Source organism: Oncorhynchus kisutch, unplaced genomic scaffold, assembly GCF_002021735.2.
Source record: "Oncorhynchus kisutch isolate 150728-3 unplaced genomic scaffold, Okis_V2 scaffold948, whole genome shotgun sequence".
Classification (NCBI taxonomy): domain Eukaryota; kingdom Metazoa; phylum Chordata; class Actinopteri; order Salmoniformes; family Salmonidae; genus Oncorhynchus; species Oncorhynchus kisutch.
In genome coordinates, this window is record NW_022262893.1 from 33,612 (window position 1) to 59,783 (window position 26,172).

The window sequence follows — 26,172 nt, forward strand, 5'->3', positions numbered from 1 at the left end:
AATAACAGTGTGACCATGTCCCAGAGTGAATGAAGTAGCTTTAATAACAGTGTGACCATGTCCCAGAGTGAATGAAGTAGCTTTAATAACAGTGTGACCATGTCCCAGAGTGAATGAAGTAGCTTTAATAACAGTGTGACCATGTCCCAGAGTGAATGAAGTAGCTTTAATAACAGTGTGACCATGTCCCAGAGTGAATGAAGTAGCTTTAATAACAGTGTTAACACATCCCAGAGTGAATGAAGTAGCTTTAATAACAGTGTGACCATGTCCCAGAGTGAATGAAGTAGCTTTAATAACAGTGTTAACACATCCCAGAGTGAATGAAGTAGCTTTAATAACAGTGTTAACACATCCCAGAATGAATGAAGTAGCTTTAATAACAGTGTTAACACCTCCCAGAGTGAACGAAGTATCTTTAATAACAGTGTTAACACATCCCAGAGTGAATGAAGTAGCTTTAATAACAGTGTTAACACATCCCAGAGTGAATGAAGTAGCTTTAATAACAGTGTTAACACATCCCAGAGTGAATGAAGTAGCTTTAATAACAGTGTTAACACATCCCAGAGTGAATGAAGTAGCTTTAATAACAGTGTTAACACATCCCAGAGTGAATGAAGTAGCTTTAATAACAGTGTTAACACATCCCAGAGTGAACACTATTCATCCCCCTTGGCGTTTTTCCTATTTTGTTCATTACAACCTGTAATTTAAATGGATATTTATTTTTGATTTCATGTAATATGATACGAGATATGGAGAGAAGCAGAGAAGGGAGGGAGAGATATAGAGATAAACAGAGGAGGGAGAGAGAGATAAACAGAAGGGAGAGATATGGAGAGAAAGAAAATGATAAAGAAATGTGTTCTTCTCAGCTTTACAGACGACAGGCCCAACGTATCGAGCAGAGCAAACGAGAGAAAAAAATAACATATTTGTACGCTATGAGCTTTGCCACAGGGACTGTGACATTTTTTTTTGCATACTCATACACATACCCTAATAAACACACACACCCTCAGAGTGTCTGAGCTCGTCTGGGCCAGTGTATGTATGGAGTTGACAGGTGACACACAGGGTTGACGCTAACAGGCATCAGGCGATTCAGAGTTCCATTTCCAAACTGAGCCTCCAACACTCCTACTACACACGCCAATCCTCCTAATGACTGAGAACACACACACACACACACACACTTGCATGATGCAAATGCACACACATATACTATTTCAATCTCGTGCACACAAACACTCATTTTCAATCTCAAACCCATACCAATAGGCCCCGCGCACGTGCGCACACACACATACACGTCCCTATTCCCCACCCACACCAAATCAGCAGGGAGAAAGACTCCAATCAGCAGGCCCCACTGTGGAGGAGTGACAGTCTCTACACCGAGCTATTATTAGACTGAACTGGAGAGCAGAGAGAGAGCAGGAAGAGAGGGAAGAAATGGAGAGAGGGGAGATGGAGAAGAGACAGAGAGAGGGGGGGACATGGGGAAAAGACAAAGAGACAGAGGGGGAGATGGAGAAGAGACAGAGAGAGGGGGGGACATGGGGAAAAGACAAAGAGACAGAGGGGGAGATGGAGAAGAGAGAGAGAGGGGGGGGACATGGGGAAAAGACAGAGACAGAGGGGGAGATGGAGAAGAGACAGAGACAGAGAGAGGGGGGGACATGGGGAAAAGACAAAGAGACAGAGGGGGAGATGGAGAAGAGACAGAGAGAGGGGGGACATGGGGAAAAGACAAAGAGACAGAGGGGGAGATGGAGAAGAGACAGAGAGAGGGGGGGACATGGGGAAAAGACAAAGAGACAGAGGGGGAGATGGAGAAGAGAGAGAGGGGGGGGACATGGGGAAAAGACAGAGACAGAGGGGGAGATGGAGAAGAGACAGAGAGGGGGGGGACATGGGGAAAAGACAAAGAGACAGAGGGGGGAGATGGAGAAGAGACAGAGAGAGGGGGGACATGGGGAAAAGACAAAGAGACAGAGGGGGAGATGGAAAAGAGACAGAGAGAGAGGAGGAGATGGAAAAGAGACAGAGAGAGAGGAGGAGATGGAGAGAGTGATGGATAGAGTGAACAAGCCAAAACAAAGAGAGAAAGGAGAGGAGAGGAGCGTGAAAGTCAAAGGAGGAAAATATGGGTAAAAAGATACATTAGAATAGAGAACGTGAGAGAAAGAGAGATTGAAAGAGAGCGGGATGGTGGGACACCTCATCAAACCTTGATTCAGCCATCAAACCCACAAGGACACTTGGCTTAGTCTAGACAATGTCCTGTAATCAACTTACCACCCCGCCTATCTACACACACACACACACACACACACCACCACCCAGCCCACTCTGGTGCCCACACACACACACACACCTCCATGGCAACGCTGGCAATTGATGTGGCAGCCCATCCTAGGAGAGAGAGAGAGGGATAGAGGAATGTAGGGAGAGGTAGTGGGATAGAGGAATGTAGGGAGAGGTAGAGGGATAGCGGAATGTAGGGAGAGGTAGAGGGATAGAGGAATGTAGGAAGAGGTAGAGGGATAGAGGAATGTAGGGAGAGGGATAGAGGAATGTAGGGAGAGGTAGAGGGATAGAGGAATGTAGGGAGAGGTAGAGGGATAGAGGAACGTAGGGAGAGGGATAGAGGAATGTAGGGAGAGGTAGAGGGATAGAGGAACGTAGGGAGAGGGATAGAGGAATGTAGGGAGAGGTAGAGGGATAGAGGAATGTAGGGAGAGGTAGAGGGATAGAGGAATGTAGGGAGAGGTAGAGGGATAGAGGAATGTAGGGAGAGGTAGAGGGATAGAGGAATGTAGGGAGAGAGGTAGAGGGATAGAGGAATGTAGGGAGAGAGGTAGAGGGATAGAGGAATGTAGGGAGAGAGGTAGAGGGATAGAGGAATGTAGGGAGAGAGGTAGAGGGATAGAGGAATGTAGGGAGAGAGGTAGAGGGATAGAGGAATGCAGGGAGAGGTAGAGGGATAGAGGAATGCAGGGAGAGAGGTAGAGGGATAGAGGAATGTAGGGAGAGAGGTAGAGGGATAGAGGAATGTAGGGAGAGGTAGAGGGATAGAGGAACGTAGGGAGAGGTAGAGGGATAGAGGAACGTAGGGAGAGGGATAGAGGAACATAGGGAGAGGTAGAGGGATAGAGGAATGTAGGGGGAGGTAGAGGGATAGAGGAATGTAGGGAGAGGTAGAGGGATAGAGGAATGTAGGGAGAGGTAGAGGGATAGAGGAATGTAGGGAGAGGTAGAGGGATAGAGGAATGTAGGGAGAGGTAGAGGGATAGAGGAATGTAGGGAGAGGTAGAGGGATAGAGGAATGTAGGGAGAGGTAGAGGGATAGAGGAATGTAGGGAGAGGTAGAGGGATAGAGGAATGTAGGGAGAGGCAGAGGGATAGAGGAATGTAGGGAGAGGTGGCGGGATAGAGGGATGAGTAACACAGAAGCTCACCGCCATAAACAATCCGACGAAAATAGGAAGGGACAGACAGGCTGTGACTGTGGGGTGCGTCGCTAAATCCCCCATTAGCCACTCAGAGCCACAGTGAGAGAAAGATAGAGTGAGAAAATGTGTGCGTGAGTGAAAAGGAGAGAAAGAGCGAGAGAAGGGAGAAAGCGAAAAAAGAGGGGACAGAAAAAGAGAGAGAATGAGACCACCAGAGCGAGAGGAAAAGAGAGGGATGAATCATTCCTGGACCCACCCCACCCTCCCTGTCCTACCTGCTACCTCCTTCCCATCTTCGTCATTGCTCATTCCCACTCGTAAAAATATCTGGACGCACTCGTCCATCCAGCCGTCCTGTGCATGATAATGATCAACACGTCTGTAGATGGACGGACAGACCTAAAGACTCATCAATACCTCCATCATATGAAGGATTATACAATGAGCTCCAAAAGTATTGGAACAGTGACATGTTTTGTTATTTTGGCTCTGTACTCTAGCAATTTGGATTTGAAATGATAACCTTAGAAATACTTCAAAATGTGACGTTTGCAACAACTTGAGGGTTAAGTAACATGGATGAAAGTCTAATTCTGACGTGAGACTGAGACGTGGTAGCTTTTTGTACATAGTCCCCCCCTCTTAGGGGACCAAAAATATTGTGACAAATTCACTTATATGTGTATATGTGCAAATACTTAACTTTTTACTACTTTAAAACCCAAGTGAATTTGTCCCAGTACTTTTGGTCCCCTAAAATTGGGGGACTATGAACAAAAAGTGCTGTAATTTCTGAAACGGTTCACCCGATATGGATGAAAATACCCCCAAAATTGAAGATGACAGTCTGCACTTTAATCCTCATAGCCCTTGTATAATTTCTAATCCAAAGTGCTGGAGTAAAGAGCCAAAACAATGAAAAGTCTGTCACTATCCCAATACTTTTGAAGCTCACCGTATACTGAACCACTCACTACACACTATCTGAGCCAGTAACTAAATGACAAATAAATAAATCCATAACCTCAGGTATCCGTGTGTGAGTGTGTGTGAGTGTGTGTGTGTCTGTGTCCATACATGCGCAGGGTGCCCCGTGTCCTCAATGTGCCCATGCTAAAAGAGCCCCCCTACACACACACACACACACACACACACACACACACACACAGCTCACAAACTGAATACATCAATGTGTGAGCTGATGGAACAAGAGCCTAGCGTTTTCCTCCCTGAGTGACAGTGGCTTGTAGATCTTAATGAAGGTGATGTCTAATGCTCACTAACTATGTCACATATGCTACACCCCCCCCCCCAACCCACCGCTAAAATCAGGCCATCTAAATCACCTCAATCAACACCCTCATAATTCCTACAAATCACACCTCCTGTTCATTTTCACACCACGACCCTGTTGGAACTGAAACGGAGTCTGGATCAATGAGTGTTGTGGCATCCAGTCTGCTCTAAATAAAGCCTACAGAAATAGCCCTGGTCTGGGAACAGATCATGATAGATCACACTGTTCCCTGTTTGGAGTGGTTTTCACTGTTGTCCCCTATAAGAAAATTAAAAAGAAATAGGCACAAACTTTTTATCCACCTAGGGACGTTCACCTAGTGATAAGAGGAGGGAATCAACACATATCCCTAGAATAGGCCTTAGCTTAGAGTGAGCTCAGTGTGAAGACATGGAGAACATCATTATACCACCTAGTGGCATAATGAACATGGACACCTTGTGGCATAACGAACATGGACACCTAGTGGCATAACGAACATGGACATCTAGTGGCATAACGAACATGGACACCTAGTGGCATAACGAACATGGACATCTAGTGGCATAACGAACATGGACACCTAGTGGCATAACGAACATGGACACCAAGTGGCATAATGAACATGGCCACCAAGTGGCATAATGAACATGGCCACCTAGTGGCATAACGAACATGGACATCTAGTGGCATAACGAACATGGACACCTTGTGGCATAACGAACATGGACACCTAGTGGCATAACGAACATGGACACCTAGTGGCATAATGAACATGGACACCTAGTGGCATAACGGACATGGACACCTAGTGGCATAATGAACATAGACACCTAGTGGCATAACGACCATGGACACCTAATGGCATAACGAACATGGACATCTAGTGGCATAACGAACATGGACACCTAGTGGCATAAAGAACATGGACACCTAGTGGCATAACGAACATAGACACCTAGTGGCATAATGAACATGGACACCTAGTGGCATAACAAACATGGACACCTAGTGGCATAACGGACATGGACACCGCCGAGGCCTAGGAAAAAAGCAAGAATGTGGTGCACGCCCACACCACCACCAAAATGAAACAGAGAGATAGGAGAGAGGAAGGGACGACACCATTTAGATGGAACGAGACGGTGACAATACTACGGGCTGATTATCAGCACAAAATGTCATCACTGAGATAGCAGCCTCTACATCTCAAGCAAAAAACAACATCAGCAATACACTCACCAGCTTCCGTTGTTTATGTGACACGGACATGCTACAGCATTCAGGGACTGTACCGTGGCTAAGGTGCACACGGAGCAAGGAGACACTGCCTGGAATCTGTCTGTTGATGAGCTGGAAGTGTTCATTTCAATCCTGTATCTCCGTGGAGCATTCGGTGGAAAGAGCGTGTGTATGGAGAGCTTCTGGTGAGATACTTTTCTTTGGAGAAACCATGTCATGGGATCGCTTCAGAGAGATCATGCTTTACCTCCATTTTGATGAAACAGAAATTCGCCATGGTATCCAACGTATAAATACCTGACTATTTTTTACTGCTGTCTTATCGACACTTATATTCATTATAATGCCATTATTGCTTTTTGCTGATTTTCACTGTTTCTCAAGCACACTTGTCACTTATAATGATGTTTAGGATACTGATGTTTCTATCATTTAACCTCGTGTCTTACTGTTCATGCGTCTTGGTGAATGTGGTATTTTGGGGTATTGTTTTTGTCGTCATAAAAAGAAGCTGTTACCGTGTTCCAACACATACACCTTCTGTTTCATAATTGTAGCAAAGGCATTCCATTAATAAAATGCATTGAACATTTTAATGTTATGTTTTTACATATAGCCTAGTCACAAACTAATGAAATAAAAAGTACCTTAGACCTTCATTAACATAACCAAATGATTGTTTTCGCAATAGCATATATTAAAGCATTAATTACACTGTTAGAATGTTGTAGTCAAAGTGACTGCTCATTAGCTTGAAGGGGGGTTCCCTCAAGGCCCAGCTGTTCTAGTGTAAAAGAGAATGAAATTAAAGCAGAAAGAGGAGAGAACGAGTGATAAGAGGAGTGACAGACAGAGCCGAGGGCGATAAGAGGAGTGACAGACAGAGCCGAGGGCGATAAGAGGAGTGACAGACAGAGCCGAGGGCGATAAGAGGAGTGACAGACAGAGCCGAGGGCGATAAGAGGAGTGACAGACAGAGCCGAGGGCGATAAGAGGAGTGACAGACAGAGCCGAGGGCGATAAGAGGAGTGACAGACAGAGCCGAGGGCGATAAGAGGAGTGACAGACAGAGCCGAGGGCGATAAGAGGAGTGACAGACAGAGCCGAGGGCGATAAGAGGAGTGACAGACAGAGCCGAGGGCGATAAGAGGAGTGACAGACAGAGCCGAGGGCGATAAGAGGAGTGACAGACCGAGCCGAGGGCGATAAGAGGAGTGACAGACCGAGCCGAGGGCGATAAGAGGAGTGACAGACCGAGCCGAGGGCGATAAGAGGAGTGACAGACCGAGCCGAGGGCGATAAGAGGAGTGACAAACCGAGCCGAGGGCGATAAGAGGAGTGACAGACCGAGCCGAGGGCGATAAGAGGAGTGACAGACCGAGCCGAGAGCGATAAGAGGAGTGACAGACAGAGCCGAGGTCGATAAGAGGAGTGACAGACAGAGCCGAGGGCGATAAGAGGAGTGACAGACCGAGCCGAGGGCGATAAGAGGAGTGACAGACAGAGCCGAGGTCGATAAGAGGAGTGACAGACCGAGCCGAGGGCGATAAGAGGAGTGACAGACAGAGCCGAGGTCGATAAGAGGAGTGACAGACAGAGCCGAGGTCGATAAGAGGAGTGACAGACCGAGCCGAGGGCGATAAGAGGAGTGACAGACAGAGCCCAGGTCGATAAGAGGAGTGACAGACAGAGCCGAGGGCGATAAGAGGAGTGACAGACAGAGCCGAGGGCGATAAGAGGAGTGACAGACCGAGCCGAGGGCGATAAGAGGAGTGACAGACAGAGCCGAGGTCGATAAGAGGAGTGACAGACAGAGCCGAGGGCGATAAGAGGAGTGACAGACCGAGCCGAGGGTGATAAGAGGAGTGACAGACAGAGCCGAGGGCGATAAGAGGAGTGACAGACCGAGCCGAGGGTGATAAGAGGAGTGACAGACTGAGTCGAGGGCGGATCAGACAAGCATTAAAGAAGAGCATGATAGAGCAAGATTAAGACTAGAGAAAGACATGGAAGCAGAAAGACTGAGAAAGACCCAGAAAGTATCCACACAAGAAAAAAAAATCATGGCAGTTTCATTGACATTCAGTGGGATTCTCTCATGAGGTTGTGGGTGGGAGAGCGAGGAGCAGCTGGTGACCGGGGTAACTCGGAGGCCAGGTCTGCTGCCCATTGGTTGGGCTAGGCAGGGCTAAATTTAGACTGCAAGCATTGGCCGGGCCATCAGCTGACTACTACACACATTCTGAGAAACTGACTGACCAAAATGTCATGGAAACATGCTATAAATACTGTACAATGCGTGTGTGTGTGTGTACTCACAGCCCTCGTATATGTCCGTGGGTATGTGGACTGCTGTGGTGTTATAGGAGATGAGGCGTCTAAATTGCTCGTCTTCCTTAAACTCTGGATAAAGCCGGTTTGGCTTCTTGACCTCTGTATCATTTGAGTCCAGCTATAAGGGAAAAAGACGAAAGGAATGAGATATTATTGACGCAAATTGGAGGTCAATGGAGAGTATACTGCATGGATTTGGAGAATACAAAGTATTGTGTGTGTGTGTGTGTGTCTGTCACTTTGCATTATGGTGCGTTGTATGATAACACATGCGTGTGTCTGTGTGGTCTTGCTCCATCTCCCGTGGCTGTGAATAATACTGCCGTGTGTTCAGATGCCTGACAGTACTGATCTCCTGTGTCTTGGCCCGTCAAAGCCAGAATGACATCAGTTGTTCAGGAGAGGTGTGTGCCTGCCTGCATGTGTTCTATCACCACATCCCCTGTGGAATTACTATCTGATCTCCAGTATCAAATCAGACAGATGACTTCAGAGGCTTCAGAGGGATGCAGCCGATATCACAGGCATAGATACGTGTTCTTGAGATAATCTCGCACGCACGCACACACACACACTAGACATAACATGCATGCACGCTCATTTGAATATGCACGCATACAAACACACATGCTAACAAAAACACACACTAACCCTAGCGTACTATAGCAACTTTGTGTCTTTTCAAGGCACTAGAGCCTAGGCCACAGCTGGGGGATGTGGGGGATCCTTTAAGTCTATCAATACACTTTACAACAGGTTTAGTAACCATGGCTACAAAGACAGAGGGTGCAGGTGGGATTTTGTTGAATAGACTCAATATGACTCAGATCACGTCTCTTCACTACACATGGAAGTAACAGTAGAAATGTACTCACGTTTTCTTTGGCATAGTAGTAATGGATGTCATCAGGCTATGGAGAAAGGGCGGGAGGGAAGAGAGAGAGAGAAATATGTAAAACACAGATTTCTGAACACAGCAGGTCTTTGGTAGGGGTTTAAATCAATGTGCATTGTGAAGTTTTCAGACAGTGTTAGAGTTGTGTGGAAACTGTGTTCCTATGTTGTTTCTATTCTTCAGTGTGCTTGTATTATTTGTCTTATTTTGTCAATTCAAGCACTTCTTCACTCTCTGCGTATGTCTATGTGTGTGTCTCACATGCACAAGTATGTCTACTCCCTTAATACAGTGCGTGTGTGTACTCCCTTAATACAGTGCATGTGTGTACTCCCTTAATACAGTGCGTGTGTGTGTGTGTGTGTGTGTTTGACACAAAAGCATTGTTGTAACCAACTCTCTCTTTCATCCGCTGTGCGAGCTTCCTGTCAGAGCACGAGCAAGCCAGGCGCTAATGAGCTAGCCTATCCAGCCTAGCTGACAGATGGATGCCTTGGGGACATGGAGCCGGTTCACTGGTTAGCACCACCTGCCTGCCACAACCGGCGCTGCAACATGGGGCTAACGCTACATAAACCACAGACCTGTGATCTGCTGGTGGTGTGAGGCTCGATAGTTAGCGCCAGGCCATTAGCGATGAGCTAGGTGTTAGCGATAGACAGTTCTGACAGCGGTGCTCCAGCATCTGCTCACCTCCCGAGAGACAGGCTGCAGTCCTTGCAGAGCTTACACACAAGCTCGCACACATATACACACTCTGTCTGTCTTAGTTTCTACTGTATCTCTCATATACTCAGATCCCTGAGGGGTGAGACAGTGTGACCTTAGTGTGAGTGTCGCTCCACAACATTAAGATGGCCTGACAGCCATCATGAGGAGGTCTCTTCATGTTAGCTTTGATGCACTGTGGCTACACTCCCCACCTCCTGAAGTGTGTGTGTGTGTTTGTGTGTGAGAAAGTGTGTGTGTGTTCTAAGTGCATGGATGTGAATGTGTGTTCAGGTGGTTTCACACACACAGAGGCTTGTAGAGTACTGGGGTAAATGTTTTTAAGTGATGTAACTCTTGAGGGAGGACGTCTTCTGGGCTTTCATACAGAAATGAGGCGTGTGTGCAGGGATATTTGATCTCCTACACCAGATTGTGTACACACACACACACGCACGTACACACACACACATGCACCCTCGGGTGCAGCAAGGACATGGGCGGTTCACGGAGGACTACGCTGTAACCGCGATGTTGGCCGGACGGATTGAGAAGGAGTGAGGAGGGGGTGTCTGGAGACAGACTGGACCACGGCTCCTCCTAACACTTTCACTGAGCGCGTGCAAGAGCCACATGGAGCCAAGACACTCCTCACGACACGCAACATTGCCTGAGAAAGCCAGCGGTTTTCGGAAATGAATAGAGAAAACTACATTCAGCCTCGTTTGTCGTTGCCTGGTTGACACGCACCCGCACACACACACTTGGGATCAATTAGCTAGCTCAACATAAACAGTCTGAAAAAGCCAACCTCCGAGTCCTTTCATCGGTGCAGGCTTAATTGGCTTAAGACTAACATGTGCACTAATATTTGCTCGTTAGTTACAGAAAACGCTGGACGTTCACACTAATGACTCTACGCCAAGGGATAATTATCCAAGCTAGCCAAGCATCTCCATCCAGTCACACATCCCAAGCCTCAAAGAAGTAGACCACGCCAGCATAAAGCAGCACGAGGCAGATCCTACTTTGTCCCCCACACGTTCCTACTTTGTCCCACACACACGCATGTGCACAGGCACGTACACAGATGGAGCACGCGCACCCACACACACACGCACCCACACACACACGCACACACGCACACACACACACACACACTTCCCGTGAGCGTGTCGGAATCAGACTGATAAGAATCCTTTAATGGAGAAGAGTCATTAAAAGGAGTATCGGAGGCGGTTATAATGACACTGTCCAGGTTAGTTTGAAGCTAATAGACTGATAGGAGGTAATGGAGTCCTCCCACATAGAGGCAGTAAAAAATATATATATAAACAGGTCATTTGTCATTTTCAATATATGGCTGCCGAAAGTGAGTGGCTTTCACATTACTAAGTAGGAGAAGTAAGTTAACAATTTGAATTCATTAGAAAAACGTTGTGGCTCAGACAAAGAACGTTTGGACATGGGGAGTTGAGGAACTGCATCATAATTCATGATGAGGCCTACTAATCAAGTGCAGAGACAGGCTGCTCAGTAGAGAAATGTGTCCGATGGGGAGTGAGTTCAAGTAGAAGAAAAGGTTACTGGAATCATGTTCATACAGTGCATTCGTAAAGTATTCAGACCCCCTGGCTTTTTCCACATTTTGTTACATAAAAGCCTTATTCTAGAAAAGATATATATTTTTATCTCATTAATCAACACACAATACCCCATAATGCCAAAGCAAAAACAGGTTTAGAGAAATGTTTGCACATTTATAAAAATTTAAAAAATGATATTATATTTACATAAGTATTCAGACCTTTTACTCGTTACTTTTTTGAAGCACCTTTGGCAGCGACTACAGCCTCGAGTCTTCATGGGTATGGAGCTACAAACTTTTGGGGAGTTTCTCCCATTCCTCTCTGCAGATCCTCTCAAGCTCTGTTAGGTTAGATGGGGAGCGTCGCAGCACAGCTATTTTCAGGTCTCTCCAGAGATGTTCGATTGGGTTCAAGTCCGGGCTCTGGCTGGGCCACTCAAGGACATTTAGAGACTTGTCCCGAAGCCACTCCTGCATTGTCTTGGCTGTGTGCTTAGGGTCGATGTCCTGTTGGAAGGTGAACCTTTGTCCAAGTCTGAGATCCTGAGTGCTCTGGAGCAGGTTTTCATCAAGGATCTCTCTGTACTTTGCTCCGTTCATCTTTGCTTCGATCCTGACTAGTCTCCCATTCCCTGCCACTGAAAAACATCCCCACAGCATGATGCTACCACCACCGTGCTTCACCGTAGGAATGGTGCCAGGTTTCCTCCAGATGTGACCCTTGGTATTCAAGACAAATAGTTCAATCATGGTTTCATCAGAACAGAGAATATTGTTTCTCACGGTCTGCGAGTCCTTTAGGTGCCTTTTGGCAAACTCCTAGCGGGCTGTCATGTGGCTTTTACTGAGGAGTGGCTTCTGTCTGGCCACTCTACCATAAAACACTGATTGGTGGAGTACTGCAGAGATGGTTGTCTTTCTGGAAGGTTCTCCCATCTCCACAGAATAACTCTGGAGCTCTGTCAGAGTGACCATCAGGTTCTTGGTCAACTCCCTAACCAAGGCCCTCTCCCTCGATTGCTCAGTTTGGCTGGGCGGTCAGCTCTAAGAAGAGTCTTGGTGGTTCCAAACTTCTTCCATTTAAGAATGATGGAGTCCACTGTGTTCTTGGGGACCCTCAATGATGTGGAAATGTTTCAGTACCCTTCTCCAGATCTGTGCATCAACACAATCCTGCATCGGAGCTCTACAGACAATTCCTTTGACTTCATGGCTTGGTTTTTGCTCTGACATGCACTGTCAACTGTGGGACCCTATATAGACAGGTGTGTGCCTGTCCAGATCATGTCCAATCAATTGAATTTACCACAGATGGACTCCAATTAAGTTGTAGAAACATCTCAAGGATAATCAATGGAAACAGGATGCACCTGTGCTCAATTTCGAGTCTCATAGAAAAAGGTCTGAATACTTATGTAAATAAGGTATTTGTTTTTTATTTTTAATATATTTGCAAACATTTCTAAAAACCTGTTTTCGCTTTGTCATTATGGGGTACTGTGTGTAGAAAAACATTGATGTAATCCATTTTAGAATAAGACTAATGTGGAAAAGGGGAAGGGGCCTGAATACTTTCCGAATGCACTGTACACTGGCTTAATGGGAATTTGAGAGAGTAAGACCCAGTGCGTGCATGGCTCTGAATGTGTCCCAATACAATCTAATTGAATTCTACTTAATTGAACGCTATTAAAACTCTATTGTCAATCTAATGAGATTTTATACAAAAATGAACATCCAATGTCTTTTTTTTACCAGGTAAGTTGACTGAGAACACATTCTCATTTACAGCAACAACCTGGGGAATAGTCACAGGGTGAGATGGGGGTGAATGAGCCAATTGGAAGATAGGGATGATTGGGTAGCCATGATGGTATGAGGGCCAGATTGAGAATTTAGCCAGGTTAACACCCCTACTCTTACGATAAGTGACCACAGAGAGTCAGGACACCCATTTAATGTCCCATCTGAAAGAAGGCGCCCTAAACAGGGCAATATGCCCAATCACTGGCCCTGGGGCATTGGGATATTGTTTTTTTAGACTCGAGGAAAGAATGCATTCTACTGGCCCTCCAACACCACTTTCAGCAGCATCTGGTCTCCCACCCAGGAACTGACCAGGACCAACGCTGCTTAGCTTCAGAGGCAAGCCAGCAGTGGGATGCAGGGTGGTAAGCTGCTGGCAATTACAACAATCATATATGATCGTGAATGAAATCAATCTCTTCTTATAGAGTTCAAGGCTTCTATAGGTAATGCATCCAGAGATAATGAGGACATTAATAATGTTGATCTCCACAACCACTGGCTCACCTCAGGATCATTCTTCCACCGATGCCACATCTGAAAATCCTCTGCAGCAGATGCCAGGGTCTGGACAAAAAACAGAGAAATAGAGTTGGAATTTTAACACATATTTCCTTTCAATTAAGGAGTTGACATAGTGCTTGTGGCAAGCAGAGAAATAAAGAGAAAGAGAGAGAAAGAGAAAGAGAAAGAGAAAGAGAGAGAGAGAGAGAGAGTGTGAGAGAGAGAGAGAGAGAGATAAAGGTACAAATGTTCATTAACATTGATCACAGACATGAAAGTGTTAAGAGCATAAAAGCCACCATACTCCTCCACCGTACACAACATATACTGAGGGTACATTACACACCTCAGCTTACCTTATCATGGCTCATTCAAACAACTGGCTCACCTTATCATGGCTCATTCACACAACTGGCTCACCTTATCATGGCTCATTCAAACAACTGGCTCACCTTATCATGGCTCATTCACACAACTGGCTCACCTTATCATGGCTCATTCACACAACTGGCTCACCTTATCATGGCTCATTCAAACAACTGGCTCACCTTATCATGGCTCATTCACACAACTGGCTCACCTTATCATGGCTAATTCAAACAACTGCCTCACCTTATCATGGCTAATTCAAACAACTGCCTCACCTTATCATGGCTAATTCAAACAACTGGCTCACCTTATCATGGCTAATTCAAACAACTGCCTCACCTTATCATGGCTAATTCAAACAACTGCCTCACCTTATCATGGCTAATTCAAACAACTGGCTCACCTTATCATGGCTAATTCAAACAACTGCCTCACCTTATCATGGCCAATTCAAACAACTGCCTCACCTTATCATGGCTAATTCAAACAACTGGCTCACCTTATCATGGCTAATTCAAACAACTGCCTCACCTTATCATGGCTAATTCAAACAACTCTACTTCTACAACCACTAGTAAGGCTGTCAACACAGGAAGTTATTCTAGACTGAAAATCTAAACAAATACATTTTCACTCAACACCCCCAGGTGTGAAACGAGGCTGGGGGTGTCACAGTATAAGACGTCATTGTGCTCAAGTTAGATCCCCCCACTCCATATTGGCCCAGATCTGGCCCTAATGACTAGGGTAATGGGTTTCTAATGTAGATCATCTTTTCATCTCAAACTGGTCTAGAAACACACTGTAACACTAATTTCCCCTGGGGAAATATGGAATCTAATTCCAGTCACTAGCTACTAGTACTGCAGAAAGGGAGTTATTCACGTCACCCATAAATGTTAGAAGTTAAATTGAATAAAGGTGAAGTGGGGGGTTAGTGAGATGAGATAGTAACAAGAAAATCAAACAAAGAAAAACAAAACAATGAGCTTCCTTTGAGGATGAATCACAGGGTGCAGAGATCTTACAATCTTCACAGTGGCAGTTTGTGTTTAAGTGCTGTATCTGTCAGAACTCGGATCTGCAGGCCAAGTGTCCCCTTTTCTTTGGCACGCTTACGCTAAGTCTCCCCATTTGGCTGCAATGAGAGGGCTGTGTTAGCATTACATCCTCTCCTCTATACAATGATATCACAAGTGCATAATTAAAGTGACTATGCCTAATCAAAGCCAATGAACCCTCAATGCATACTGCCTGCCAGAGAGCTTTGCAAGCACCTTTTTTCTATCTGTCGCTGAATACACTGAGGCGGCTAACACTATTCTAAAGCTAATGTGTTTAGCGCTGCTAGCGTTATTGGCTTGTATCTTCCCCTGGGCTTCTTGTAGCTTTGTGGGCCTCCTGACTCTATCAAAGCTAAGACTAATTGATGGACAAAAATGACCAGTGTACTGACAGAGATGGAGTATAGAGGGAGTGGTAATGTTTTTAGGGTGAAGTGATGTTCCCTACATTTTTGGGAGGCACTGAGCAAATGTTTGATCTTGTGAGCGGAAACTTGAACATTGTGAGAATTTTGTGCAACTTCCGGCACACGTTTACAGTGAACACTGAGGCTGTTCCATTACAGTTTTAGACAGCAGCCAATAGGCTATTGTGGCTAGTTGAGCATAATGTAGGCCTACCAACAAAACCAATGGAGCAAATCCCACAACATTTTCACATGGAAATAGCTTTTGATTTCTATGATATATCCTACAGTAGCCCATATGTGGTGTTTAATGCAGGCCTACACTACATGAGACTTAAAAAAAAAAATTACATTATGAAGGGCTTGTAAATTGCATTGTTTTGTGTTGTATGATACAAGAAACCATTTTATATAAATTCAATTAACTCTTATTTCCATATGGAGAATTAGACAATGTAGACTACCCCTCTGCCTATTGGGTTATTTGCATATTCAAGCATGTCTCAGAATACAACACTACCCCTTTAAGACATACACTTTTTACCTGAGCTTAAAATATAGCCTACACATGTGCTCTTGTATGAAGCAGTAACTCCACATTGCTGACCTATAATTATCTATAACTGGGCTAATTACTCGCTAAATAGCAAAGAATATCAACAAATGTGCACACGTGCGGTTTTGCTCTGATCTGAAAAGCGCATACACTCACCCGTGATTGAAAGACCGCTTGAGGCAACCCCCGCCAATATAATTATATTCCGTTCTGCTCTGGCTACAACACAATCACAGGCTCAATCTTGCAAAGTTAGATTTGTTTTGGTTTGTTGCATTGAAAAGGGGCTGATATCATGTTGATTCGATCACATACAGAATGTTGATCTATTTCGTGCAAACTAATGGGGCGAACTCGGTGAAGTTAACTCTCTTGCGTCTCTGTGCTGCAGTCCTGGAGGTGTACAGTCCTGGCCACAGGTTTTGAGAATGACACAAATATTCATTTTCACGAAGTCTGCTGCCTCAGTTTGTATGATGGCAATGTGCATATACTCCAGAATGTTATGAAGAGTGATCAGATGAATTGCAATTAATTGTAAAGTCCCTCTTTTTCCATGCAAATGAACTGAATCCACAAAAAAACATTTACACTTCATTTCAGCCCTGCCACAAAAAGACCAGCTGACATCATGTCAGTGATTCTCTCGTTAACACAGGTGTGAGTGTTGATGAGGACAAGGCTGGAGATCACTTTGTCATGCTGATTGACTTCAAATAACAGACTGGAAGCTTAAAAAGGAGGGTGGTGCTTGGAATCATTGTTCTTCCTCTGTCAACCATGGTTACGTGCAAGGAAACACGTACCATCATCATTGCTTTGCACAAAAATGGCTTCGCAAGGCAAGGATATTGCTGCCAGTAAGATTGCACCTAAATCAACCATTTATTGGATCATCAAGAGCTTCAGGGAGAGCGGTTCAATTGTTGTGAAGAAGGCTTCAAGGTGCCCAAGAAAGTCTAGCAAGCGACAGGACCGTCTCCAAAAGTTGATTCAACTGCTGGATCGGGGCACCAACATTACAGAGCTTGCTCAGGAATGGCAGCAGATAGGTGTGAGTGCATCTGCACGCACAGTGAGGTGAAGACTTTTGGAGGATGGCCTGGTGTCAAGAAGGGCAAGAAAGAAGCCACTTCTCTCCAGGAAAAACATCAGGGACAGACTGATATTCTGCAAAAGGTACAGGGATTGGACCTACACTGCATGAGACCATGTTTGCAAAATAAGTGTTTCTGAGCTTGTCAATATTACACAGGTAAGCTAACGGTTATATAGATCAGGAATGAAAACAGGCTCTATAGACCTATAGACCTCTATATATCTATAGACCTCTATATATGAGTGACTGTGTCCAACACACAACCACCTGTTATGTTGGACACCTACTGACCAAAGAAAGTGATAAGTATTGCTAAAATAAAGGTTTAAGGAAATACAGGCTGGCAAAACAGCTCAATCAATAATGATGGTCTTGTAATTATAAAAGCAAAGCTTGTTTTCATATAAATGTTAAAAAATCTTGAAAAGGGAATAGAATGGGATTAATGTGATGTGTGAAGAATCCAATGATTTATCTTGAATGTGGTACAAATCCCATTATTGTGGAAGCACCTCCTAAGAGTCTGAATGAAGCTGTTTGGATCCTAATGGGCTGACCATTATGGGGCAGATCTGACAACACATAACGTGATCTCTCATGATGAGCTCCTCACTGTACATATATCAGTGGAAAACCTACTGTGATAACTGTGACACTCATTTCTCTCAGTGCAGACACTTTCAAACCTCTCTCTGATCCTTCCTGAAGAGCCAACACCCGAACAACGTTCGCCTCTCATTCAGACTGAAAGAGAATTTTATTTGGAGCTTAGCTCATTCTCTCTCTGTTTCTTCCTAATGAACTGGTGTGTTGCAATGTTTATGTCAAGTTTTGATAATGAAATCCGTTACTGTGGTTTCTTTTCAGACAGCTAATTATACTGAGTGACTTGAGACTTGTGCCCACACTTGTGCCCACACCGGTTGACGTGTGGTTGCCATGGCGATGTCCATAGTTTGAGTTTATTATTTTTATTTTTACAGGGTCAGTGCATATTAATCAACGTTTCAATAAAAGTGCCGGTGTAGCCAGCCGGCTAATTTTCAACCGCAGTCCCTGGGCAGGTTATTAAAACTATTACAATACAGACAAACAATGAGTAGTGAGCACATGCAGAGCAACATAGGACAAGCAGCACACGCAGAGCAAGATAGGACAAGCAGCACACGCAGAGCAACATAGGACAAGCAGCACACGCAGAGCAACATAGGACAAGCAGCACACGCAGAGCAACATAGGACAAGCAGCACACGCAGAGCAACATAGGACAAGCAGCACGCGCAGAGCAACAGGACAAGCAGCACGCGCAGAGCAACATAGGACAAGCAGCACGCGCAGAGCAACATAGGACAAGCAGCACGCGCAGAGCAACATAGGACAAGCAGCACGCGCAGAGCAACATAGGACAAGCAGCACACGCAGAGCAACATAGGACAAGCAGCACGCAGACAGAGCAACATAGGACAAGCAGCACATGCAGAGCAACATAGGACAAGCAGCACATGCAGAGCAACATGGGACAAGCAGCACGCAGACAGAGCAACATGGGACAAGCAGCACGCAGACAGAGCAACATAGGACAAGCAGCACGCAGACAGAGCAACATAGGACAAGCAGCACGCAGACAGAGCAACATAGGACAAGCAGCACGCAGACAGAGCAACATAGGACAAGCAGCACACAGACAGAGCAACATAGGACAAGCAGCACACAGACAGAGCAACATAGGACAAGCAGCACACAATCAGAGCAACATAGGACAAGCAGCACACAATCAGAGCAACATAGGACAAGCAGCACACGCAGAGCAACATAGGACAAGCAGCACGCAGACAGAGCAACATAGGACAAGCAGCACGCAGACAGAGCAACATAGGACAAGCAGCACAGACAGAGCAACATAGGACAAGCAGCACATGCAGAGCAACATAGGACAAGCAGCACGCAGACAGAGCAACATAGGACAAGCAGCACATGCAGAGCAACATAGGACAAGCAGCACACGCAGAGCAACATAGGACAAGCAGCACGCAGACAGAGCAACATTACACAAAAAGCAACAAAACTAAATATACAAAAGCAACAGTGTTTCCATACCTCACAACCTACAGACAACAAGACAACATAGAAAGTGACAATACACAGCTAGGGATTATGTCTGATTGGCCTTTAGCCATGTCTGTTTTTTTGTGAAAGTGTGATAGTTGGCGCAGTTGTGTGTCTGATGGCAGTGTGTTCCAGACATGGGAAGCTCTCACAGAGAAAGCAGATTGACTAAAGGTGCTTTTCATTAAGGGAACTATACAGTCACTTCTAATGGCAGACCTTGTGGATCTGCTGCCATGGGTTTGGGTTTTCTGTTTAACAAAAGTATCTGCCTTGTTATCTGAGGATCTCAGCGATGGTTGCCAGGCAGGCTGGACCCCGTATTGTGAGTGGCGAGGGGGAAGAGGTGAATTTTATTGTGTCATGAGGACGTGCTCTATGATATGCAATGAGAGGAAAATGTGAAACATGCTTTAGTTGTGTGTCTTAGTTGTTGGTGCTGTGAGGACAAAAACTTGAGACTTCATTCAGGTGTGTGTGTGTGTGTGTGACAGGAAGAATGGACTGTGTTGGTGAGGATTAACACAAATGCCAACAAAACTGTGCCTGTTGGAGCCCAACACACACACACACACACACACACACTCAAAAGGTCAGTCATCCCCAGCATGATCACACCCCCTTGGTTTAAGCTGTTAAATAAATTCAGACTGTGTTAAACGCTCTAGCAAAGCACTTGAATTCTGAAAGAGGACTAAATGCTTTGAGCCACAGTTTAAATTCAGTCTGGTAAATTATTTACAACTCTCACACAGGAGCTCTGAAGATTCAGCATCCCTCCAAACAAGTCGACCTGACAACTATGTCTGTATCAAGTCCATATTTGATTAGACTATGGATCTGGGGTGAATCTCCTATGCGTGCCAAATAAATATTGGAGCAAAATTTGGATCAATTCAATCTGTTCTGAATTCAATTGAGGAAACAGACTTAACTAATTATCTGAAAAATATCTATGTTGACAAAATCTGAAGTGAAGTGAATTTGAACACATACATATCTTTCTTTGTGTCCCCCTCTCTGCCTCTCCAGCCTCTCCCCTCCTCCGAGACAGTAAATCCAGACTACTAGTTTCCCCTCCGTTTAGCACTCATATCCATCCCTGCATCCATTGTTTAGACAGGAGAAGCATGTAAACACGGATAGGAAGTGATTTCTCAGTCTTTATCACTGAGGAGGATTCGAGATACATTCCCCAATCAGGGAAAGGAGACAGACAGAGACAGACAGAGCGAGAAGGGGGGGGGGTATAGGAGATGTTAATGTTTAGTAAGAGAGAGAGAGAGAGAGAGAGAGAGAGAGAGAGAGAGAGAGAGAGTAAAGAACAAAGAGTTGATCAGTAAGGAAGCTATGCCCCAAAATATGATCATTGTTTCAATTCATACTTGATGCATGATCAAAGAGAAGAGATGATGATCAGTGGAACAATGAAATGTGCTGAGCAAAAATATAAACGCAACATGCAACAATTTCAAATATATTATTCAGTTACATTTCATAGAAGGAAATCAGTCAATTGAAATACACTGAACTAAAATATAAACACAACATGTAAAGTGTTGGTTCCATGTTTCATAAGCTGAAATAACAGATCCCAGACATTTTACAATCACGCAAAAACTTATTTCTCTCAGATTTTGTGAGCAAATGTATTTAAATCCCTGTTAGTGAGCATTTCTCCTTTGCCAAAATAATCCATCCACCTGACAGGTGTGGCATATCAAGAAGCTGATTAAACAGCATGATCATTACACAGGTGCACTTTGTGCTGGGGACAATAAAAGGCCACACATTAGCAATTTTCTCACACAACACAATACCACAGATGTCTCAAGTTTTAAGGAAGTGTGCAATTGGCCTGCTGACTACAGGAATGTCCACCAGAGCTGTTGTCAGTTAATTTCTCTACCATAAAATGCGTCCAACTTCGTTTTAGAGAATATGGCAGTACGTCCAACCTGCATCACAACCGCAGACCATGTGTAACCACGTCAGCCCAGGACCTCCACATCCGGCTTGCGGGTTGGTCTCAGACCAGCCACCAAGACAGCTGATGAAACTGAGGAGTATTTCTGTCTGTAATAAAGCACAATTGTGGGGAAAAACTCATTCTGATTGGCTGGGCTTGGCCCAGCCATCAGAAATCCATAGATTAGGGCCTAATTTATTTCAATTGATTGATTTCCTTATATGAACTGTAAGTCAGTGAAATTGTTGCATCTCACGTTTATATTTTTGTTCAGTATATACACATATAGATTGCTATTTTTTCACTGACTCTCTTGTACTGGCTCTATGCACACTCACTAGACTCTACCCACACACTCACATTCCATGCTGTGGAGAATTATTCTCCGCTCTGCTGGAGAGTGTTTTTTCATTTGGTGGGATTTTATATATAGATATCCCTCTAGTGGTGTGGGGGCTGTGCTTTGGCAAAGTGGGTGGGGTTATATCCTTCCTGTTTGGCCCTGTCCGGGGGTGTCCTCGGATGGGGCCACAGTGTCTCCTGACCCCTCCTGTCTCAGCCTCCAGTATTTATGCTGCAGTAGTTTATGTGTCGGGGGTGGGGTCAGTTTGTTATATCTGGAGTACTTCTCCTGTCCTATTCGGTGTCCTGTGTGAATCTAAGTGTGCGTTCTCTAATTCTCTCCTTCTCTCTTTCTTTCTCTCTCTCGGAGGACCTGAGCCCTAGGACCATGCCCCAGGACTACCTGACATGATGACTCCTTGCTGTCCCCAGTCCACCTGGCCATGCTGCTGCTCCAGCTTCAACTTCCACCTGACTGTGCTGCTGCTCTAGTTTCAACTGTTCTGCCTTATTATTATTCGACCATGCTGGTCATTTATGAACATTTGAACATCTTGGCCATGTTCTGTTATAATCTCCACCCGGCACAGCCAGAAGAGGACTGGCCACCCCACATAGCCTGGTTCCTCTCTAGGTTTCTTCCTAGGTATTGGCCTTTCTAGGGAGTTTTTCCTAGTCACCGTGCTTCTACACCTGCATTGCTTGCTGTTTGGGGTTTTAGGCTGGGTTTCTGTACAGCACTTTGAGATATCAGCTGATGTACGAAGGGCTATATAAATAAATTTGATTTGATATATATATACAGTTGAAGGCGGAACTTTACATACACTTGGGTTAGTCATTAAAACTAGTTTTTCAACCACTCCACAAATGTCTTGTTAACAAACTATAGTTTTGGCAAGTCGGTTAGGACATCTACTTTGTGCATGACACAAGTAATTTTTCCAACAATTGTTTACAGACAGATTATTTCACTTATAATTCACTGTATCACAATACCAGTGACTCAGAAGTGTACATAAACTAAGTTGACTGTGCATTTAAACAGTTTGGAAAATTCCTGAAAACGATGTCATGGCTTTAGAAGCTTCTGATGAGCTAATTTACATCATTTGAGTCAATTGGAGGTGTACCTGTGGATGTATTTCAAGACCTACCTTCAAACTCAGTGCTTTTGTGCTTGACATCATGGGAAATTAAATGAAATTTCGGCCAAGACTTCAGAAAAAGAATTGTAGACCTCCACAAGTCTGGTTCATCTTTGGGAGCATTTTCCAAACACCTGAAGGTACCACGTTCATCTGAACAAACAATAGTATGCAAGTATAAACTCCATGGGACCATGCAGCTGTCATACCGCTCAGGAAGGAGACGCCTGTCTCCTAGAGATGAACGTACTTTGGTGCGAAAGGTACAAATCAATCCCAGAACAACAGCAAAAGACCTTGTGAAGATGCTGAAGGAAACAGGTACAAAAGTATCTATATCCACAGTAAAACGAGTCCTATATCGACATAACCTGAAAGGCCGCTCAGCAAGGAGGAAGCCTTTGCTCCAAAACCGCCTAAAAAAAGCCAGATTACGGTATGCAACTGCAGCATCATGTTGTGGGGGTGCTTTGCTGCAGGAGGGACTGGTGCACTTCACAAAATCCATGGCATCATGAGGAAAGAAAAGTATGTGGATATATTGAAGCAACATCTCAAGACATCAGTCAGGAAGTTAAAGTTTGGTCGCAAATGGGTCTTCCAAATGGACAATGACCTCAAGCATACTTCCAAAGTTGTGGCAAAATGGCTTAAGGACAACAAAGTCAACTTATTGGAGTGTCCATCACAAAGCCCTGACCTCAATCCTATAGAGAATTTGTGGGCAGAACTGAAAAAGTGTGTGTGAACAAGGAGACCTACAAACCTGACTCGGTTACACCAGCTCTGTCAGGAGGAATGGGCCAACATTCACCCAACTTATTGTGGGAAGCTTGTGGAGGGCTACCTGAAACGTTTGACTTAAGTTAAACAATTCAAAGGGAATGCTTGTTGTTTTTAGCTAAGGTGTATGTACATTTCCGACTTCAACTGTATGTATGTATATATATATATATAATATTTATTTATTTATTTATTTGTATTTATCAGGGAGTGCTGCGGCCCGTCAGCACCCCTACTCCCCGTGGCTATGACTGGTACTCTTTGTATATTGCCTCGTTATTGGTATTTTATTGTGTTACTATGTCTTTTTTTAATTTAGCAAATATTTGTCTTACTTTTGGTCTCTGCATTGTTGGGAATGGACTCGCAAGGAAGCCCGTCACGGTAAAGTCTACACCTGTTGAATTCGGGGCATGTGATGAATACAATTAGTTTTGATTAAACCTAATGTCTTTGGCTGAGAGAAGATAGGGGTCTTTGGGTTCATGGTGTAGTCTGTATTTTCACCTTAATAGGACTTTAGTGACCGCTCTCTACCTTGGGTCCCATCAATCACGACTGTCTATACACACTTCCAACAGCTATGGCGGAACAAGTGGGTGCAGGGGTGGGTACACGAACACACAAATGTGACCGGCCGGCTCCATTCAGTCATGTCTACATTTTGAAATTGAAGTTTACGTTCAAACGGCTCTCCTGTGAAGTAGTGACACGTGACATATGCCTAGTTTCCTGAAACGAGTCACAAATACACACACAATTGAACTTATAGTTAGTGCATTCACAACTCATGCAAGCATGTACACTACCGTTCAAAAGTTTGGGGTCCTTGTTCTTGAAAGAAACCATTTTTTTTGTCCATTTAAAATAATGTCAAATTGATCAGAAATACAGTGTAGACATTGTTAATGTTGTAAATGATTATTGTAGCTGGAAACCACAGAATCTTTTTACATAGGCGTACAGAGGCCCATTATCAGCAACCATGACTCCTGTGTTCCAATTGCACGTTGTGTTAGCTAATCCAAAAAGGCTAATTGATCTTTAGAAAACCCCTTTGCAATTATGTTAGCACAGTTGAAAACTGTTGTGCTGATTAAAGAACCAATAAAACTGGCCTTCTTTAGACTAGTTGAGTATTTGGAGCATCAGCATTTGTGGGTTTGATTACAGGCTCAAAATGGCCAGAATCAAAGTACTTTCTTCTGAAACTCGTCAGTCTATTCTTGTTCTAATGCCAAGAAACTGAAGATCTCGTACAATGCTGTGTACTACTCCTTTCACAGAACAGCGCAAACTGGCACTAACCAGAGGCCTCGGTGCACAACCAGTGGGAGGCCTCGGTGCACAACTGAGCAAGAGGACAAGTATATTAGATTGTCTAGTTTGAGAAACAGACGCCTCACAAGTTCACAACTGGCAGCTCATTAAATAGTACCCACAAAACACCACTCTCCACGTCAAAAGTGAAGAGGCGACTCCGGGATGCTGGCCTTCTAGGCAGAGTTGCAAAGAAAAAGCCATATCTCAGACTGGCCAATAAAAATAAAATATTAAGATGGGCAAAAGAACACAGAAGCTGGACAGAGGAAGATTGGAAAAAAGTGTTATGGACAGACGAATCTAAGTTTGAGGTGTTTGGATCACAAAGAAGAACATTCGTGAGACGCAGAAATAGAAAAGATGCTGGAGGAGTGCTTGAAGCCATCTGTCAAGCATGGTGGAGGCAATGTGATGGTCTCGGGGTGCTTTGGTGGTGGTAAAGTGGGAGATTTGTACAGGGTAAAAGGGATCTTGAAGAAGGAAAGCTATCACTCCATTTTGCAACGTCATGCCATACTCAGTGGACAATGCTTAATTGGAGCCAATTTCCTCCTACAACAGGACAATGACCCAAAGCACAGCTCCAAACTATGCAATAACTATTTAAGGAAGAAGCAGTCAGCTGGTATTCTGTCTATAATGGAGTGGCCAGCACAGTCAACCGGATCTCAACCCTATTGAGCTGTCAAGCCAATCCAACTTGTGGGAGGTGCTTCAGGAAGCATGGGATGAAATCTCTTCAGACTACCTCACCAAATGTACAACTAGAATGCCAAAGGTCTGCATGGCTGTAATTGCAAATGGAGGATTCTTTGATGAAAGCAAAGTTTGAAGAGCACAATTATTATTTCAACTAAAAATCATTATTTATAACCTTGTCAACGTCTTGACCATGTTTCCTATTCATTTTTGCAACTGATTTCATGTATGTTTTTATGGAAAGCAAGGACATTTCAAATTGACCCCAAACTTTTGAATGGTAGTGTGTGTGTGCACTCACACGCACACATGCACACGCACACACACGTTCATTACTGGAATCCTCCTCAGGGGGTTAAGGAGGAAGTACCACTAGGGGTCAAATTGGGTCAGAGTCAAAGGTCAGCAGGTGCTTTGGCACATGACTCTCCCTCACCTGTTCTCCATCTGCCCCTCGAGGTCCTTCCCAGTGTTAATCAACACACAGTGCCAC

General features: G+C 44.6%; 1 protein-coding gene across 1 annotated transcript in view; it reads right to left on the bottom strand.

The window, feature by feature from the left end:
- The window catches only part of LOC116363560 (voltage-dependent calcium channel subunit alpha-2/delta-1-like), a gene marked incomplete at its 3' end in the record, with an annotated part of 92,705 nt that overhangs the window by 33,519 nt on the left and 33,014 nt on the right, over positions 1–26,172 (bottom strand). Inside the window, exons 3-5 of the mRNA XM_031817162.1 lie at positions 13,818–13,877; positions 9,189–9,224; positions 8,299–8,431 (exon numbers count right to left, since the gene is read on the bottom strand). Coding sequence (XP_031673022.1) covers positions 8,299–8,431; positions 9,189–9,224; positions 13,818–13,877 — 229 coding nt within the window. The remainder of the gene's footprint in view (positions 1–8,298; positions 8,432–9,188; positions 9,225–13,817; positions 13,878–26,172) is intronic.